Here is a 20,321-nt window from a genome sequence, read left to right as displayed (position 1 = left end):
CAAATATTGTTCTGTGTATGTTTTTAAAGCACGATGTTAACCTCTCATTATGTGAGTACCTATTCAGATTTGGAGCCATGTCTGCAGTTTATTGATATTTTAATAAGGAATTAATAAAATTATTGTGTGGATGCCACACACTTGAGGAGTGTAAGCAGGGTTCCTTTATACTTTTAAAGACTTTGAAGACTTTTAAGACATTTTAAAGACCTGAACTGAAAAAAATTGAAAACACTTTTTGCACTGTAAACCGTCAAAAAAGAATGGCATGAGATTTCGGGGTACACCGGACCAAGGCAGACTTCTCTCAGTTGTTTAAGAAATGTCAAACAACATAGAATAAATGATTTATTTGCTTATTAACCCCTCAAATTTGATGATTTATAGCACTTTTAATGCCTCTATTTTAACAGTATGTAGATATTTATCATAGCAAGTGTTTACATGTGTGCTGAACTGATTCTAAACAGTTGACTTATTAAAGAGGAGAACAGCTCTTTTTGTCAGGGACGACCTGTAAAAATAAGGGTGGGCTGCACTGATCCTTTTACAGGGGAACCTGGATGTTAGAGAACTGGAGTAGTGTTTCACAGAGTTTATTTAATCACAGATAAAATCAGGAAGGGGTCTGGGGAAATTTAGAACATCCAACACTGAATTTCCTGAATTATGGAGAATATTTCTGCAACAATTTGTGGAGGAAGGAGTGCCAGTTTAGCTCAGTGGGTAGAACAGGCACCCATTTACAGAGGCTGTAGTCCTCAATACACTGGTCATGGGATATATTCCCAGTCTCTGTGCTGTCTGCGTTGCATGTCTTCCCCCCACTCCCTCTGCCCATATTTCCTGTCTCTCTTCAGGTGTCTGAATAAAGCCTAAACATGCCCTGTAGCACCACATTATGTAATAACCCTAACCATAGGACTTCGTGTGGGCTCCAAGGTGTGCCCTACCCAACTACCTTTCCCTAACTCTAACCGCTTAGTGACTTATGCCTAAACTTAACCCCCCTTCAGGGCTCTAGACTAAACCCTAGGACTTACGGTGGGCTCCAGGGTATACCCTACTACCTTGCCCTAACCCTAACCGCTTAGTGGCTTACAAAATGCAGCGTTATTACATAATGAATTGAAAATGTATTACATTATTACATAACGCGGTGTTATTACATAATGTGGTGCTACACGCCCAAAGGATAATCTTAAAAAATGTGGAGAAAGATGATTATCTATGACCTCTCATTGGTAAAATCTGACTTTTTATTGCCTTAAATTTCAAATCTGCAATTCATGACTATTCACGACTTTTCAAGGATCTGTAGGAGCGCTGGTTTGGAAAAATATTTGTTTGCGATGAACCTTAACTCGATTAGGCAAATGATGGCCAATCTGGCCTGAAGTCAAACTTAAAATTGTCTACTGTGTGGCAAGCCTAAATCTGCTATATGAAAAAGAAGAACTTCAAGAAGGATTGAAGAGCCTGAGCTCACATCATTCGCTACCAACCAAAGTTTAAAGAAGTAAAACATCAGCCAACAACTGCTAACTACCTCTACCAGCTAATTCTGCCAGCTAATGTGCCTTATTTCAAAGACAAGCTCTCCTACAATGTCAACTCTTGAGGCTTTGGGTTAATGATCACATTTTTCCCCCAGAAAAAAAAAGTTGACAATCAGAAACTGTCATATGCTTACAAATTTGATTCACATCAAAATATTTAGCAAATAAAGCATAAAACATGTTTTCTTGTTTCTGGTTTATGGCTATACTGTAGCTACACAGAGAAGTTTAAGAACTGAGAATGTTTTAATTTTTGCACTTTGAACGATTGGCGTAGTTATGAACAGCTCTAAACATGACCTTTCTGGTAGTGTATGTAGAAACCATTTCTTGCCCCCATCTAGAGTTCTCTACTGCTGCTTGACGTCATCTACAAAAAAACCTACGGAGTGAGGAGAAGGGAAGCATGTGGCCCCAGGCTGCCAACTGATTTAGAAGCAATGAGAAGAATCAAAAAGCAGAAAGAAATTAAGTACAGTCTGTATCATTGGGTTTATCATCTCTCTGCATTTGTCTCCAGTTTTTTCCCCAACATCTGTGAGCAGTTATTCAGATTAAACTCCATCCTGTCGGTCTGCTGGCTTTACAAACATTTAACAGCTGAAATGATTCATGTGAACTTTCTCTGTCTGAGCGATTATGCTACGAGGTCACTCACTTTCACAGATAAAATCAGTGCAGCGGGCTTGTATGAACACGGTCAGATATGGTAACAGCCAAGCAGAAGCTTGACCCAGTATGAAAACCGCTGCATCCCCCAGATAGCTGCTGCTATTTCAGGCCGCTCAGAGGGAGGAAACAGGGTTAGGAGTGTGTGTGTCTTTGTGTGAGTGTGACCTGGTTGTAATAATATTGGACTTTCAGAGCATGGGAACTTGGTGACATTGATCAGAGAACAGCAGAATCTTAGCTGGAGGCTTCTTGACTGAAACACATGTATTTCTAGCTTTTAGTCACTCTGGACCAACTTTATGGAGCAAAGAAATCCACGCGTGTTCACGTGATCCTTTTAAAGGAAACCACCACTCTGTTCTATAAAAAACAGAATCCATCATTAAAGGGGACATATTTTACCTCATTAAGACACGTTTATATTGGTCTCATAGGTCCCCAAAACATACCTGTGAAGTCTGTTGTTGAAAAACAGTCCAGTAAAGGATTTTTGTGCATCTAAAAAACCCCTCTGTTTCAGCCCTGCTCAGAATGAGCTGTTTCTGTGGCTTTAAATGTCACTGTTCTGTCTGACTCCGCCCCCCTCAGGAAATGGATGTGGCTTAATAGATGTGGCTCTCCTCTCCTAGCTGAGAGGAGGATCAGAAGAGGAGGGCGGGACTATCTTCCAAGCGCGCAGGGTCAACTGAGCCTGGGGGCGGGGCTAACTACCCACATGACATCATGAGGGGAAATCTGAGTACGGCTTGTTTCAGTACACATATTCTAAAAGACGGAGAAAGAAAAGAGGGGAGGGAATAGATTTGTCTGGTACTTGAGGGGATTGTGGACAGGCCAGGGGTACATATTTTTGTTAGAAAAGCCTGAAAAAATGATTTGTGCATACAGTATGTCCCCTTTAATACAAAAAGTAGGCATGCCCCATCACTGTTGTTGCAGCTGATACCAGTCAAGAATAAATGAGATTAGCGGATCATAGATCAATATCAATCATAATATGTGAGGGAGTTCAGCCAATCAGTGCAGAAACAGATCATACAGTGAGAACAACTGATCCATTAATGATAAGATGTGTGTTTTGTCACTGCAGCTTGCTTAGCGGGCCGTCATCCTGCTTAGTTTTGTAGAGTATCTAAAATCCTACAGGTGGCAGTGTGGCAGAGTTTAGCCTCCCCCTCAAAATAATTTCATCAAAGTGCTCTGATGCATTTCACAATAAATGTCTTTCCTGCCTTTTGTGGTAAAGATGAAATAAATCAAGAGAGCTAATAAGTCGATGCAGCCTCTCTTCCCTCTGATTTCCCCTGACTCACACGCTTTTATAAACATTTATAAACAGTCGATGAGCAGTAAGCTTCTCTTGTGGAAAGAATGTTAACCTTTCTTGTGAAGCATTTGTCCTTATTTATCATAAAACCAACATGTTTACGCTTCAAAAAAGTGCCATTTCCTCTTGGATTCTCTGGGGAAGAAGGTAAAACTTCCTGTAATGATGTCTTCAACTCTTTATTGAGTCTTTTTCTTTGTGATTTCAAAGCACACGTAATGATTTTGGATTATTCAATCATTAATTTATTTGAAAACCAAAGATCAAGAAAGGTGTCAATCAGAAAGATCATCTCAAAGACGACTCATTCTTGGTGATAATAGAATAGACGAGAAAAAGCTCAAGAAAGCAAAATGAATTAAAGATGCTTCATGTTACAATCAAATAATAACATCATAGAGAAATTTGTGTGTTACTTTTAGAGAGTCATGTTGTACATAAAAAGTAGAGGAATCCAAGAATCATCCAGCAGCTGGCTGAAAATCAAATTTTCTACAATGACATCAGATTCACTATAATCTCTTGTTTCCAAATCTGTTTGAGCCGCTTGTGCATCACGAGCCATGGCTCAGATTATACATGAGTCATCTCTCAGATTACAGCTGTGTGCAGCCTGTTTCCCCTGCACAATGCCTCTTAAGTCTTAATGTGACGGTTGATGTTAGGGTTCATGTTCACCCTGGTTGACCGAGCAGTACACCTGCATGCCTGATGTATAAAGGCTTAAGTCTTCAGAGCAGACAGTCCACCCTCAGCTCCTTTTCTGCAAGTCATCCCCCACTCTCTGCTCCCTACTCTACCCACTGTCCTGCCTTCTTCAATGAATGCATACAAACACAAAAACAATCAAAAATAAGAATAAAAATTTAAAAGGAAGCTCTGCCCTAAATCCTTCCCTGCTTTCTGGTCTATTTGCCTCTGAATAGAGTCATAATTAACTTCCACTGCATGTATGATGAGAATGATGGTGAACGACTTACCAGCGACCTCCACAATGTCTCCAGGGACGATGTCCCGGGCTCTCACTCTCTGGACGCTCTTCTTGTCCTGTCGGTAAACCTTGCCCATCTCTGGCTCGTACTCCTTCAGAGCCTCGATGGCATTCTCAGCATTACGCTCCTAAAGACACAGGGACACATTTATTTAAGTTTATTTAAAGCAGGGGTGTCAAACTCAAGGCCCGGGGGCCAAATCCGGCCGTGGTGCAGTTTTACCCGGCCCGCAGGATCACATCATATTTCAATTAGAACTGGCCTGCAGGTCTGAGGTCTGCAGATTTTCTCCAGTATAGAAATGAGAATTTAACCTTGAAAATTTAAAATATCCTTTGTTAAGTCATAAAAATTTGAAAAAAACAGTAAAAATAATGAGATAGAAAGTAAGGAATGAGGGAGATAAATTAATTTGTTTTCATTTAATATTTTCAATTTGGATCTGAAAATTCTAACTTAAACTTAGCATTTTGACTTTTTATGTCATATTGTTAACTTTCAGATCCCAATTTTAAATTTCAAATCATATTTTGAAATTTCAAGATCATGATTTCAAATTCAATCCCATATTTTGCCCTTTTAAAGTCCTTACTTTGACTTTTAATCCCATTTTGACTTTTTAAACTCACAGTTTAGAAATCCATCTCATATTTTGACCTTTTAGATTCACAATCTCAAATTTTAAGTTATGTCTCAGCCTTTTAAACTCAAAAGTTTTTTTTTTATCTCATATTGTGAGCTTTTCAACTCCTAATTTTGATTTGTAATCCCATATTTCGACCTTATAATCTCATGATTTTGTGATCAATCTCATATTTTGACCTTTAAACTCATGATTTTTACTTTCTATCTCATATAGTTGCCTTCAAAAAACATTATTTTGACTCTTGATTTTATGTTCTGACCTTTTTACTAATATTTTGACTTTTTATCTCAGATTTTGAGCCTTTAAACTTATCATTTTAAATCTCAAAATCACTTATCATCAGTTTTTCTCCCCTTCATGAATTATTACCTGTGAAAATAAGGTTTACAGTTTATGGTTAAATGTTTACCCTGTTGGGCCCTCAGGTTAGACTTAAATTCAGGTTTCGGCCCCTGCTGTGGTCGAGTCTGACACCTCTGATTTAAAGTATTAATTGAAGTATCATTCCAAGGGGTGTCTTCATGTGAAGACAGAAACAACTGTAAAAAGACAGACTGGGTCTTAGCTGGACAGTGATCTCTGGAGGAATCATGAATGTGGATGCACCAATCTGATCCTGATATCAGACTGGTCCAATCCTGACTCAAATAGCTAGATTGGGTATCTTCAGGCCCACTTATACAGCTCAGTCCTATGCAATAATGTGTTTACAGCAGGCTAAAGCATATGCTGTGTCACTGCCATGAGTTCTCTGGTAGCCCTGTGCAGGTCAGGAGGAAGCTAAATACAAAAGCTAAGCAGTTCAGACACATTTCACGCCTGTTGCGCTGATAACCTCCATGATTGCAAGCAATTTATACACAGCTCACGGGCAGTGGTTTGACCACAAACAAAAAAGGCAGAAGAAATGACTCAAAACAAGATGTATCAGGATGAACCGAGACAAACCACAATTCATTTTATCAAATACTGGGGAAATTTCCAGCAATGCTTTAGAGGCTACAAAACAGTCACAACAACTGTACAGTTTGTCAGCACATTAACAAATTATAAAGGTGCTCTGGCTGGTTCTATGGCAATAAACATCGCTGCAGACACCAGGAGCTGTGACGTTACAGTACTGTGTTACTGCACACAGGCAAAAAACTCCCATGGATCACACACCTGTGGTTTGATTTCAGCGACTATTAAGGAAAAGCTTGATCAGTTTACTGAAATGCATGACATGGGGATGCAGATGGCCTCGTTAGGACATGCCTGTGGCTCCTTTGCCTTTCTCTGATTCTATCTAATGTTCTCCTCTATAAACAAAGGCATAGAAAAGCCTAAAATAAAATAAAATAAAAAGGACAAAGATGTCCCAATACATTTTTTCCCTCCTAATAGCAGAGCGTTAGGTATTGGTTGATACCAAGTACCAATGTGATACCAATGCAAGCTTTCTGGACCGACTGTGCTGTGAAAGACTGGCAAATTATTTAGGCCTACATTTGGCTCAGAACATGGCGCGACAAATAGAATCATAATGTACAGACTCTCTCTGACCCTTAAAGTTGTTTACCCTGCAAGTTACTGTGAGCTTTACTGCTATATATATCAAAATAGCAATAACACAGGGAGGCAGATCACTTGCCCTTTCCTTCTTTCTTGCCATTATGCTCTATTCAGATAGCATGATGTGACAACAGAACAGCCTGCCGTTGGTTGCATCCTGCAGCTGTCATATTTAAAATCTGTTCTCTTTCCTTCACAGTCAGTCTGTTATTTCAGTGCGATCGCTGCAACCCTCCTCCTCCCCAGCCACCTCCATTACATGTCCAAGTCAAGCTCCTCCATGCATCCTGCATCCCTTCAGTGCTACTTCCAATCATCTCATCAGCATCTGGGTCAAGCACCTCTGAAATCTACTCCTCAGGAGGCCCTTATTCATCTTATTTAACTCCTTCCATCACCACCACTAGTGTCTAGACTCCATTGGGGGGTATCCTATCCTGCTGTCCGCCTCACTACCCCCTCAAGTCCATAAAGACATAACGATGGAGTCTGTGTGCCAAAGAAATTTCACAATTCCAAATATTGCCAAACATTTCTAACCATTTCTAATGACATTTCTTGTCATTTCTTAAAACCAAGTGTGAGGGCCATCTTGTGACTTAGAAATGGGACACCCCTTAATAGCAGTTACGATTTCAGACTGTAGAGGGCAGTAATGTGCCAAAACTGCGTAGTCTGTAGATTCAGAGGAAGAAGAAGGAGACGGCACAGTTACCGGCTTACAATCGTACAAATAAAAGTAAATGTTAAAAATAATACAGAAAACAACATTAAACTAAGATATTGGAGTGGTTTTGTAATTTTTAGATCTCTATTAACAAAGAAACACATTTGTAGCTTGATTTCTGCCCTGCATTCGCTGCCATCTTTCTTTGAGTGATAACCCTCAATACCAAAGGAGCCCCAGGAACATTTCATAATCGAGGGGGAAAAAGCCCTCGAACTCGCCCCTCAACTCAACTCTCAGGAGAATTGGGACAGCCCTCGCACTTTGCGGGAATGCACATTTTGAGACTGAGGGTTAAGATTGAGGATTTTTGGGAGAATTGGGATTCAGCCTTAGTCTCTCCTGATTGAAATAAAGACATTTAATTTTAAGTTTACTTATGTGAATTTTATCTTTAAAGTCCTGAAAAGTCAACCAAGTTCCAGACTCGCCAGAAATACTGCTGTAGGGATTCACAGGCATGGACTGTGTCAATGGGGCACAACAGCTAGCATCAAAAGGAAAAACAAATAAGTGGATACCATTTGTCCATTTGTGGTTCAAAAGTTCTTTAACTTTGACACATCTTGTTGTGTATGATAGTGCGGGTCCGGAAGGTTTTTTAACAAACACATACAGAGAATAATCATCACAAAGCCTCTGAACTTTGCTGCTGCAGTTGGTCCTTCTGTTCTTTGCTGCTCTACAAACTTTAGTTTGTACATGCAGTATTTTCTGGCAGCAAAGATGAATTGATTATCGTTAAGTACATTAACATTTAGCATGGCTAAATGAAGCAAAATATAACTAATACTAATACCTGCAGTTTAGGCATTATCCGACGTATTTCTATATTTATATTTCTATATGTATCGGAATTGGAACAAATCTAATCACACTGGAAAACATGGTGCTAGCAAGATGAAAAAGCCACGGCCAAGAAAAGAGTCTGCACTTTTGGTACATTTTAACAAGGGTTCCCTGTGATGGTAGAGGGGGAGTAACATGTTTTTATTTATGGTGCTTTTTTAAAGTGGTGATAACCCAAAGCTGCCACATAAATGATGCATTAACTTTCTGATGAGGTTCAGGTTTGCTATATGCATTGGGATTAGGGTAACGTAGACATACAGCATAGATCCAAATTTAGTATGGACCATGAAATGCACACACAGAGAGAAACAGAGTTGGTCATGAAGAATTTAGGTTTCATCCACATCCTTAAGATATAGTTAAATGTAAAATATAAACTGCCTGGCCAAAAAAAAAAAAGTCGCCACCTGGATTTAACTAAACAAATAGGTATGAGCCTCCGACTGGATAATCACTGCATGGGCAATTATCTTTCAGCTGGCAACAAGTTATTTAAGCCCAGCTGATGCAATGAGTAACTTCTCATTTCTTAAACAACCATGTTGAAAGACATATCCTGTGGCCGTGGAAAAGATGTTAGTCTGTTTAAGAAGGGTCAAAACCACTAATCAGTACGGTTAACCGGAAAAAAAGTCTTCAGTTTGCTAAGGAGCATAAAGATTGGACTCTGGAGGAATGGAAGAAGGTCATGTGGTCTGATGAGTCCAGATTGACCCTGTTCCAGAGTGATGGGCGCATCAGGGTGAGAGGCAGATGAAGTGATGTACCCATCATGCCTAGTGCCTACTGTACAAGCCTGTGGGGGCAGTGCTATGATCTGGGGTTGCTGCAGTTGGTCAGGTCTAGGTTCAGCAACATTATGTGCCCAAAGAATGAGGTCAGCTGACTACCTGAATATACTGAATGACCAGGTTATTCCATCAATGGATTTTTTCCTCCCTAATGTCACGGGCATATTCCAAGATGACAACGCCAGGATTCATCGGGCTTAAATTGTGAAAGAGTGGTTCAGGGAGCATGAGACATCATTTTCACACATGGATTGGCCACCACAGAGTCCAGACCTTAACCCCACTGAGAATCTTTGGGATGTGCTGGAGAAGGCTTTGTGCAGTGGTCAGACTCTCCCATCATCAATACAAGATCTTGGTGAAAAATTAATGCAACACTGGATGGAAATACATTTTGAGACACTGCAGAAGCTTATCAAAACAATGCCACAGCGAATGCGTGCTGCAATCAAAGCTAAAGGCGGTCCAACGAAATATTAGAGTGTGTGACCTTCTTTTGGTGGTGACTTTTTTTTTTGGCCTGGCAGTGTAGATACAAGATCTAAGAGCATTGACCCGAGGCCACCTAAAATATTCTAACTGCTAAATAATCTTGATTATTTTAATGGTTGATAGTATCAAAAATTACAGAAATGTAAAAAAGCCACATCTGTTTCACAAGGCCTGTGTATAAGAAAAAAAACCCATCAAAAATGGCCAGAAAAATTCTGCACACATCCATCCATGATTCCATATGGAACAGAAAGCTGGGAAACGTAAAAATTACGCTGCATTGTATTTCATTCATGGACATTAAAACACCACATTTACTAAGAGTGCCTCAACACACACACTGTTTACCTGCCATACTCCAACAATAGCATTAGCGATGAGGATGAGGAGAATAACGAAGGGTTCAACAAAGGCTGTGATTGTCCCCTCTCCTTCTTCGAACCACGCCAGGGTCTATAAGACAGAAAATAAGAGAAGCTCATATTATGAATCAGGTGTACACACGTATATGCCTATGTGCAAGTATGTTTAATATCTAATGTGTTAACGTTTGCTTTTCTTTTCTTACAAATGAAATGCACGCAGCGAGCAGCAGGATTCGGACCAGCAGGTCCTCAAACTGTTCCAGGACCAGCTCCCAGAGAGACTTTCCTGCAGGGGCCACAGGAAACCAAAGGGAGAAACAAACAAACAGTCAGTGTGAATCTACATGAGATGATTATGGAGAAAAAAAAAAAAAACCGTTGAAGCTGTCCTGCATGGCAGCATGCATTAAATTTGTGTGTGCAAATGATCCACAAAGGGCTATCTTTATCCCATAAGCATTAAGTATAAACACCCCAAGTATTGCATAAGCAAAATATTATATAAGAGGCAAGGCAGCCTTTGTCACACATAGTTTGAACTGAAAATCGACATAGAAAAAGACATCTGGGTACGCAAACAGCTGTAATCTCCATGAGAATAACTTTACTTTTTTTGCACTGCTAGATCGACGCTAACCCTTGTAATGCTGCTGAGTTAAGAAATGCTACACAGAAGGAGGGGGGGCATTTTTCCACCTAACAGTAATCTAAGAAGGTGTGGGAAGTAGAGATCTGTCGATGCATCACACTGAAATAATTTCGCCAAGTTTTATGCGGAAAATCAAAATGTTATGACATGTTTGTCAATATATATTAAAGATGGTGGCTCTTTATACATTATGAGTCTGAGGAAGATCATATTTGCTCAAAATTTCCCTTGTTGCAAAATAAATCCTTTAACTGGAGCTTGTATTATATAATTTTTGGAGACCAAAATAATATAAAAACTGTCTGTGAAAACCATTTTAACCATCTATTTAGGGCTGGATTCAAAATGGTGTGCCTTTCATTTTTTAGCAGTATTATTTTTTAGCAGTGTTGTTCTATACTGCCCATTAAATAAGTAAATTATTTAGGACCTAGATTTCAGCCAGAAACACTCTTGTCATACATTTTACAATTTTATTGCAAAAATGGACATACAGTTTTACTTGGCAGAGAAGGCTCTGCTCTAAAGTTGCTCCTTGGGTTTGTCAAGCAGCATGCTTTGACTTTCAAGGAGAGCGTAGCTGAAAACACCCATATGGATGGACAAATCTATGACAATGTGTATTGAATACAATAACATTAGCTCCATAGTAGCATGAATCTGAATCTGAGGGTGCAACAAGCCTTATGCAATAAAAGAGGAGGCTAGGGTGGAGGAGGTTACACATCAGTATTAATGCAAGCAGGGATTAGTGAGAAGGACACCATATTTAGATACACAGCTGTGTTGAGAGAAAGAAGTGTGATTGGCTGTGGTAGCTGGGAGACGATAATTAGGATCAGCTGGTTGTCAGCTGATCACTAGGGCTGGGTAAAAACATTGATTAATCGATGCATCGCAATATTTCCCCCCTCAATCCAATATCGATTCAGCAAATCCTCTGAATTGATTCACCTCCTGGGCAGTGGGGGTCGCTGTGTGTGTTATTTGCGATGTATGGACGGAGGCCGCTGTTGACCAAACAACAACCAACCATAACCATGTTATGTGAGGTTTATCACAATTTCCAAGAGGAAAGAAATATTATTAAAGTTTACATGCACTTTACTTTTTCAGTGTTTATACAGAACTGGCATGTTTTTTACTTTTGTACTCCTTATGCCCAATAAGTTATTATTGTGCAAACATTTTTTTCAGATGTTTTATTGCTCAAAAATGTGAGGTGACCTACCACATATGTTCACATGGGCATGAAAATAATTATTAAAAATTGTCAACAGGTCATTTGTGTATTTCTACTTCTTACAGAATCAACATCAAAGCATTTAAATCAATACTGAATCGATATCGAATCGAATCGCAACCATAAAAGATCGAAATCGAATTGAATCGTGAGGTTCTTAGCAATACCCAGCCCTACTGATCACTGCTGGGTATACGACCACTGTGTCCTGCATGAACTTGTGCTGGTAAATACTGGCCATTTCAAACAATTCCATCAGTAGCAGGTCCTGATAAACTCTTATCTGTCAACTTTAACCAAATTTAAAGAAAAAGAAGTTAGCAGATGAACTACAGAAGCTAACTAGAAAAGCACTGGGAGAGCACAGACCTCTGCCATTAGCCCTATCTCCCAGTAGTAAAGAATACTTCAAAAAATTCCTGGATCCAGATGGTGATCCAGATCACTCCCAAAATCTAATCAGCTCTTCCTTATGCCATTTCTGGCATTTCCTGAAAATTTCATCAAAATCCGTCCACAACTTTTTGAGTTATGTTGCTAACAAACAAACAAACAAACAAACAAACAAACAAAACCCTGCCGATCACATAACCTCCTTGGTGGAGGTAAAAACATATGTCATTTGTGGAGACAACAGAATATGGCTGACCAGATTAAACCCACACATAACAGAAAACCAAGAACCATGATTGTTGAATAGAGAGCTAAACTTTGTTTTACATGTCCTTATTTGTGCCCAGAACAAAATTATGCAATGCAAAACCACACACTGAGGAAGCAACACGCCAATGTCATTTAATTTTTAAAATATGGCAGAGGGGCAGGATCACAGGTCTGTCTTTAAAGCAGATCCCTGGATATAAAGTGCCACTGATTTAAAGTATGCTTAGGTGTAGCCCTGAGGAACATGGTGACCTGTAATGTGTTTTACAGACAGTAATTGGTTGACAGGGGGCACCTGTTGGATAGTTGTGCTTAAGAATACCATTTAGAACAATCTATCTGTGTAATTAGTCAGGAGGAAAAGGAGAGCCCTGCACAGCCTCCTGTCTGCTCTCTGCAGCAGGTTCAGCACCTTGGAGAGCGCTACGAAGCTCCATGCTCACTGAAGAGCCTCCACACGGCGTTAAGGTTGTTTGCAGGTAGAGTTCGGTTCAGCGGATGATTAAAGCATGATATTGTGGATAAAATAATCCATACCAGGTTAGTTGGATGCATCATATCATTGGGATAATTCTTATATCTGTGATTTTTATTGTAATATGAAAAAATACGGACAGTTGTCCAAACACAAGTAGTCCTAAGTATGGGAAATCAGCATTTGTATGAAAAAAATCATTCTTTTAAAAATGTTAACGTTGATCTTAACTTTAATTTTTTTTTTTTTAACAAAAAAAAGAATGTTGCAGCCTCAGGGATCTGCATTTTGGTTTTCATAAACATTAAAATGAAAATTGAGAAACAGAAAAGCAAAAATGAGAGTCGGAAAAGAAAAAAAAAGTTTGTTTTCATTTTTCATAACCCCTGTTTATGAATGGGAAACATCTAGTTTCTTGACCTTGAATTTCTCATTTTAAAATAAAAATCAACCCACCGTAAATTATACTAACCTCATTCTCTAACTCAATTTGTATTTTAGAAAAATGGGGTTCAATTAAATGAAGATTTAGAGCTAAAGACAGAACAAACTGCATTAATATAATGAGGAGGCAGACAGAAAACAAACAGAATAAAAGAAAATAATGAAGTATGAAAAATTAAAAGAGCGATAACTTACCTTCTTCAGCTGGCAACTCTGTGAGGAAAGAAAATTATAGAAAAAGATCATTACAAACTGGGCTTTCACAACATAAATATAGAGCATTACTCTTCACTAAGAAAATATTACATATATCATACAGGAAAATTTCAACAATGCAAGGCTGATCAAAAGTTTTTAACCTTTAGTTTTACTGCACCAAGATCTACTGTCATAGCTTCTGCCTTTAGTTTGCTGTATTTGAAGAGATTAAATGACATGCAGATCAGAAAAGTACTCATTTGCATTCATACCATTTGGTCCCCATCTCTCCTTGTTCTTCTTCAGTTGCTCACAGCTCAGACCTGTAGACTCGTTCACTGTGAAGAAGCCCAAAACCTCCTCCACCGTCTTAGTATGAGCATTATCCATCACTATGAAGGGGGGCGAGAGAAGACAGAGCAACATCAGCACCAGAAATACCGCAGCTACAACTCAGCCACCGAAAACTATACAGTACAAAATGTACAATCATTTTTCACCACTGACTCAGTTTAACAAACATCTGCACTAAGAAAATAATAAGGCATAGACAGATATCAGTAAACAGTCTTGACCTGTTCTGTTCAATAAGGTCAGGTGGTAATACCATATTCCAAGGTATTAAAATACAAACATGGTGTCCCTTTAATGACCATCATGTGCATGTTTATCATAATGTCTTATGTCTGTTTCCAGCAGCAGCATCACAGTCTGTGTTTGAAGATGTTATAAAAGTGATGACAGAACTTCTGTTAACAATGTAGGTGTAAATGCACTGGTTGTAAAAACACAGGGCTGATACTATTTACCTTACTTTTTTGATATTGCTTGGTTATTTTCCTAAAAATGCACAGAAAGAGAGAGGGGCATGTTTCAGAACTCCAGCGGGCAAACAGGAAAAGGTTAAAAAAGAAACAAAGCTTCATTTGATCATCCACTCTAATGTGACTCAGAGCACCAGTGAAGTTTGTGAGCAACACTATAACTACAAATCACTTAAAGCAACCTTGTAAAAAAATGCTAGGTGTCCTTATTGTGTTTTCACACTCAGTAAAAGCAGCTTTTTCTAAAGGGATTAAATGAAACAAGCCGCACACTTCTCAACAGAAGACCGACAAGTGCTTGGTCTGACCTGCTTCTTTTATATTGTAACTTTAAATCATTTTATCAGCACACAGTGCAGGAATATTTGGAAAAGGTTTAATGGTATTAAAAACTGGACACTGCCTAATCCTGGTATCCTGAATCAAACTTTGCTGCTCAGGAGAAGTCACCTGTTAGACAAACTCTGAGCCACTAAATTGGCTAAACTGTTATTTTAACATTCATACTGTCCTTAATTTTAAACTTGGAATGTGTGTTTTTACATTCAAAATTAGTCATCATGATATTTATTATATATTACTTGGGTAAAGTTAAACAATGGACCTGAAGTCATCTAGAATAAAAATAAGTCTAGGGACAGTTTTAAAGGGTTTCTGCATTTCAAAGACGCCTCTTTCATGTTTTTCATGGCTCCTGCTATAAAGATAATTCAACTGGGGAATGAAATGAACTCAATAACCAAGCAACCACACAAACTGGGACCCACAGAGACAGACAGACCCAAGGGAGATTATTTACTACCCACAGGGTGTGAGCTGACGTTGACAAACAAACATGACCCTGCACTGCATCAAAAAAGGAAGAGGAAATGGGTGCTGGTTTGCCTCAGTGGATAGTGGACAGAGGCTACAGTCCTCAATGTCCTGGTCATGGGATTTACTCCAGTCTTGGCACAACAATAAAGACAAGTGTAGAAAAAACTACAGCTGTGGTTTAAAAGCTTTAAAAACAATTGTTAACAAGGAATGACATGATTCCCACTGGATTGTGGGATATAGAGTTCCTTTGTTCTCTTAATGAAATATGTGCACGTCTTCTACCCAGGGTGGAAATTCCACCTCTGTTGGTTACACAGTGGCACACAGAGAGAATAATTACACATCACATCCAACAATAGTTGATGCATTTCATTTCATTATAAAGTTGTGACTAAATCTGAACAACCTAGTAGGAGATCTATATTCTCATTTTTTTTTTCACAATAAGGAAAGATCACGTGTTAAAATTCAACTCCTCGGTAGCTACTAGGGCTGGGCAATTAATCTACATTAAGATTGATTTGCAAAACATCCTGCTCAAATATTCAAATTGCAGAAGTTGCAATATTTCGTTGACTTGAAATGTGTGAAACTCTTTTGCCGCACAGATTTTATGCTCTACAAATCATGCAACCACTGAAGCATCCTTTTGCAAAAACACGTACATTTCTTTATTTTGTAAATGGTTTTTTTTTGTATTTAAACCGAAATGACATCAACAATGATTATTCTCTTCAATACAGCAATTCACATTACATCTGCAATATGAGTCAAAATAATAACAGTTGGAAGTTCTTTATGAAAATTAGGCTGAACAATTTAGGAAGATAATCTAATTGCGACTTTTTTTCCCCCAGCATTGCAATTGCAGTTTGATATGCAATTACTTCTTAAGTTCCTTATATTATGTTTTTCTTCCAGCAAACACAAGCAATAAGTCATTCTATATAATAACCAACACAATATTAGATAAAACTAGAGCTGAACAATTTTGAAAAACATCTAATTGTGATGATTTTGACCCGTATTGCAAATGCGATAGGAAATGATGTATTGAAGGGAGTTTTCATTTCATTTTCATTTTCATATGTTATAAGAAAAAGTACAAAAAAGTGGGATTTTTGTAAACTATTCTAAAAAATTGCCTGTGGATGACTGCATGATCTGTAACACATAACATCTCTGCTATGGAAAACAGTTTTAAACTGCTACTTGACACAAATGTCAGGTTAAAGAAATATCGCACCTTCTGCAAAGGCCATAATGCAATTTAATCTAATTTTGGATCAATTGCCCAGCTCTAATCAAAACTGTTCAGCACTAGTTTTCATGAGAAGTTAAACAAATTTATTAATTTACTACTGCGATCATCTGATTAACTTGCCTTTATCTCCACTTCAAATACCACTTTTGTACCAAATAAAATGTTCAATAATTATGATAGTCAGGTAGTTGGTTAGCTTGGTTCATCATTCAAAGAGCTGTGATAATGATTTTGTGAACTGCCTATGGGAAACTCCAATGGTGAATTTTCACCTAGAATCAAAGTCACTGAAAAAGTGGGCAGGCTCTGTTGAGCTCCATCTCTCATTAAGCAGGTGAGGCTAAATCAGGTAAGCACCATTGTCCTAGACCAGGGATGTCAGACTCAATCACAGCAGGGGCTGAGTCTGGGTCTAACCTGAGCGCCTAACTGGGTCCGAATTTTCCATGAACTGTCAACCTCATCTTCACTGCTAAAGGATTATAGGGGAAAACAAAACGTAAGACAAAACATGAGATAAGAAAGTCTAAAGTTAAAATCAGGATTTTAAGAGTTAAAGAACTAAATAAAATTCAAATTCATGAGTTTTAAAGGTCAAAATATGAGATAAAATTCACAATTATGAGTTTTAAATGTCAAAGTATGATATAAAATGATAAAATCACGTGTTTCAATGTCAAAATGAGATAAAATAAAAAAACATGAGTTCAAAGGTCAGTATTTGAGATAAAATAAAAAACAATACTTTAAAAGGTAACAAGAAGAATAAAATTTTAAAAATCATGACTTTTAAATGTCAAAATATGAGACAAAATACAAAATTATGGGTTTAAAGGTCAAAAGATGAGCTAAAACTCACAATTAAGAGTTTTAAATGTCAAAATATGCTGTAAAATGATAAAATCACGAGTTTTAAATGTCAAAATATGAGATAAAATAAAAAGAATTATTTTAAAAGGTCCAAAAATTAATACAATTTTAAAAATCATGACTTTAAATTGTCAAAATATGAGACAAAACACAAAATTATGAGTTGAAAAGGTCAAAAGATGAGATAAAAAAAAAACCCCAATTTAAATCTAAAAGGTCAATATTTGGGATTAAAAGTTATAATCAGGAGTTGAAAAGGTCAAAATATGAAAAAAAAATCTAAATCATAAGTTTAAAATGTGAAAATATGGGATAAAATTCAAAAGACTGAGTTATAAAGGTCCAAATATGAGATTAAAAATGTACGATTTTGAATTGAAAAGGTTAATATTTGGGATTAAAATTCAAAGTCAGAAGCTGAAAATGTCAAAATGTAAAATAAAATTCTTATTCACGAGTTTAAAACGTCAAAATATGACTAAAAAATTTAAAATGGTGAATCTTAATGTTCAAAATATGAGATGAAAGTCAAAACCATAACTTAAAGTCATTACTGTGAGACGCAAATTACAAAATACAAAATGAAAAAAATACAAGTTTCTTTCCCCACATTCCTGACTTTTTACCAAATCATTCTAACTCTTCCCTCTTTCTTGTTTTTATGACTTAAAACAGATATTTTCAGTGGTATGGTTAAGATTACATTGTTATCCTGGAGGAAATCTGCAGACTTCATACTGGTGGGCCAGTTAAAATAAAAATATGAATATCTGGCAGGCCGGGTGTAAATGTACCACGGGCCGGATTTGGCCCCCGGGCCTTGAGTTTGACATCCCTGTCCTAGACACTCAATAAAAACCTAAACTCGGACAAAATCCTACCCAGTATCTGAACTGTGCAAAACATGAGCAACAACTGAACACAGAAACACTGCCATTGCTATTTTTTCTGTTTTTAACGTTTATCAGAATGGTTCTGCAGTTACGGTGTGGTGTTAAAAATATGGAGATGTTTAACGTTTTTCCAGTCCTCCGCTCAAATACGGACAGAAACGCTTCTCACGACTGATGGGTGATGTCACTAATGTGAATTTCCTTATCAGGCATATTTCCTAATGATGGGAGGTAAAACTGCCACAACAACAACAGAGAGTCCTCCATCCAGCTAGATGCTAGCGGGTGTAACGGTATAAGGACTGTCCGTGTTAACCGGTGACTTTCATCCTAAATACGACTGTGGTTGTCGTAGTCACAACGTTAAGTGTCCCATTAGTTTCTCATTACAGAAATGTGTACTTCTGACGGTAAAATCAAACACTACACACAGAGGCATACGTTAGGACACTTTCCGTCTGACTGAACAACGACAACCACTCTGCTACTAGTCTCCGGTTAACACGGTCACTCCTAAAACCCTTACACCGGTAGCTAGCTCGTGAACTACATTAATGCATGTGTAGGTGAGCGGCTAGCTTAAAGCTAACGGTTAATCCTCGGAGATGAACAGGTTGCTTACCAGAGCTGTTCGTGCGTTGTCCCACGCCTGTCCACTATCCCTACAGTTAAATAAGAGGTTATATCACAGCACCATGGATTTATTTCTCAGCAGCGACGATCACAAAGGCTCAGAAATACGTTAAAAATAGTTTTTACAAAATCCTATCCTAGCTTAGACATCCAGTGACAGCAGCTCATGAGTGAGAAAAACCATCAGGACGATATTTTCATGGAGGCAGTTTCTGATTCCAGCGACGTAAAAATGTCAGGTGAAAAAACAATAAGGCTTATTTAAGGCAAATATTCATTCAATGTGGCTCAAGGCTAATTTACACAGGCAGTAGAATATAATAAACCCTTAACGGACAGTCTATAGGTCAGTAATATTCTGCCTACAGCCTTCAGCATCCAAAATCCAACAAGCCGGACACTTCAACAATACAATTTCCGGTTTGTACTTTCAAAGTAAAACCATTCTCTTGCGATAGAATGAAAATCTGATATCTTTAAATAAATAAAATAAGTGAAGAGTAGCCTGTGTGAATATGTTTTTAACAATGTAATATGCTCACTCGGTCCGACATCTATTTGTAAAAAACGAACACTAAAAATAATGAAAACTACACTAAAACAAAGCATTTTTGCAAAATAAAAACTAAACTAAACCAGCAGTCAAAATGAATAAAAACTAGACTGAAATCAAACACAGAAAGTGACAATGAAATAAAAGTAGAAACTAATGAAAAGTCCAAAAGTATTTTAACCTTGGTTTGCATTCACACTGCCCTTTATCAAACGAAACAAACCATACATTTGTGGCACTGTCATCCAAACAAAGAGCAGGGAAGAGGAAAAGGAGACCCACAGGTCTTTTTTTCACTAAACAATGAAAAAAAAAACACAGAATCTCTTATTGAACTAGAAAAGCACTCGGAGAGCGCAGACCTCCGCTATTAGCCCTACCTCCCAATAGTGAAGAATCCTTTGAAAAATTCCTGGACCCGTCCCCATGTGCCCCTGACCACAGCATTCTCTGATTGCTCCCTCCCCGCCGAGGTGGACATGCGGTGAGGCAAATCTTTGGCTTCGCTACGTGTGGACTGTCGTAGTGAAAGTGTTGCCTGCTGGTGCCAACTGATGCACTGACACTCTCACCCATGGTCTCACCGGACGACTGGAAGTCATGGCAGAGGGTGAATATTCCTCTATTCCTCCCAGCATTGTGAGTATTTGTGAGTAACATTGTTACGCTCCGACTCATCTCAACCGGGCGTGCGTCTTTCAAACTCTATAAACTCCAAAACTTTGAATAGGAACACACACAAAATGCTGCTGGAATTGAAGTTACTCATGTCCACCATCTCCTGGTGTAAAGTGGTAACAGCGCAGACCTCCACCA

The 20,321-nt window shown here is 38.2% G+C and overlaps 1 protein-coding gene across 1 annotated transcript in view; it reads right to left on the bottom strand.

Annotated features, from left to right (window-relative positions):
- si:dkey-28b4.8 (sarcoplasmic/endoplasmic reticulum calcium ATPase 2) overlaps positions 1-19,308 on the bottom strand; it is a 48,065-nt gene extending 28,757 nt beyond the window's left edge. Inside the window, exons 1-6 of the mRNA XM_041785000.1 lie at positions 18,942-19,308; positions 13,922-14,041; positions 13,647-13,664; positions 10,181-10,263; positions 9,961-10,065; positions 4,539-4,677 (exon numbers count right to left, since the gene is read on the bottom strand). Of these exons, the coding sequence (XP_041640934.1) occupies positions 4,539-4,677; positions 9,961-10,065; positions 10,181-10,263; positions 13,647-13,664; positions 13,922-14,039 (463 nt within the window). The 5' untranslated portion in view covers positions 14,040-14,041; positions 18,942-19,308. The remainder of the gene's footprint in view (positions 1-4,538; positions 4,678-9,960; positions 10,066-10,180; positions 10,264-13,646; positions 13,665-13,921; positions 14,042-18,941) is intronic.
- Positions 19,309-20,321: the final 1,013 nt, after the last annotated feature.

The sequence above is a fragment of the Cheilinus undulatus genome, linkage group 4 (genome assembly GCF_018320785.1).
Source record: "Cheilinus undulatus linkage group 4, ASM1832078v1, whole genome shotgun sequence".
Classification (NCBI taxonomy): domain Eukaryota; kingdom Metazoa; phylum Chordata; class Actinopteri; order Labriformes; family Labridae; genus Cheilinus; species Cheilinus undulatus.
Note: the sequence above shows the minus strand (reverse complement) of the source record. Positions and strands in the feature narration are given on the sequence as shown.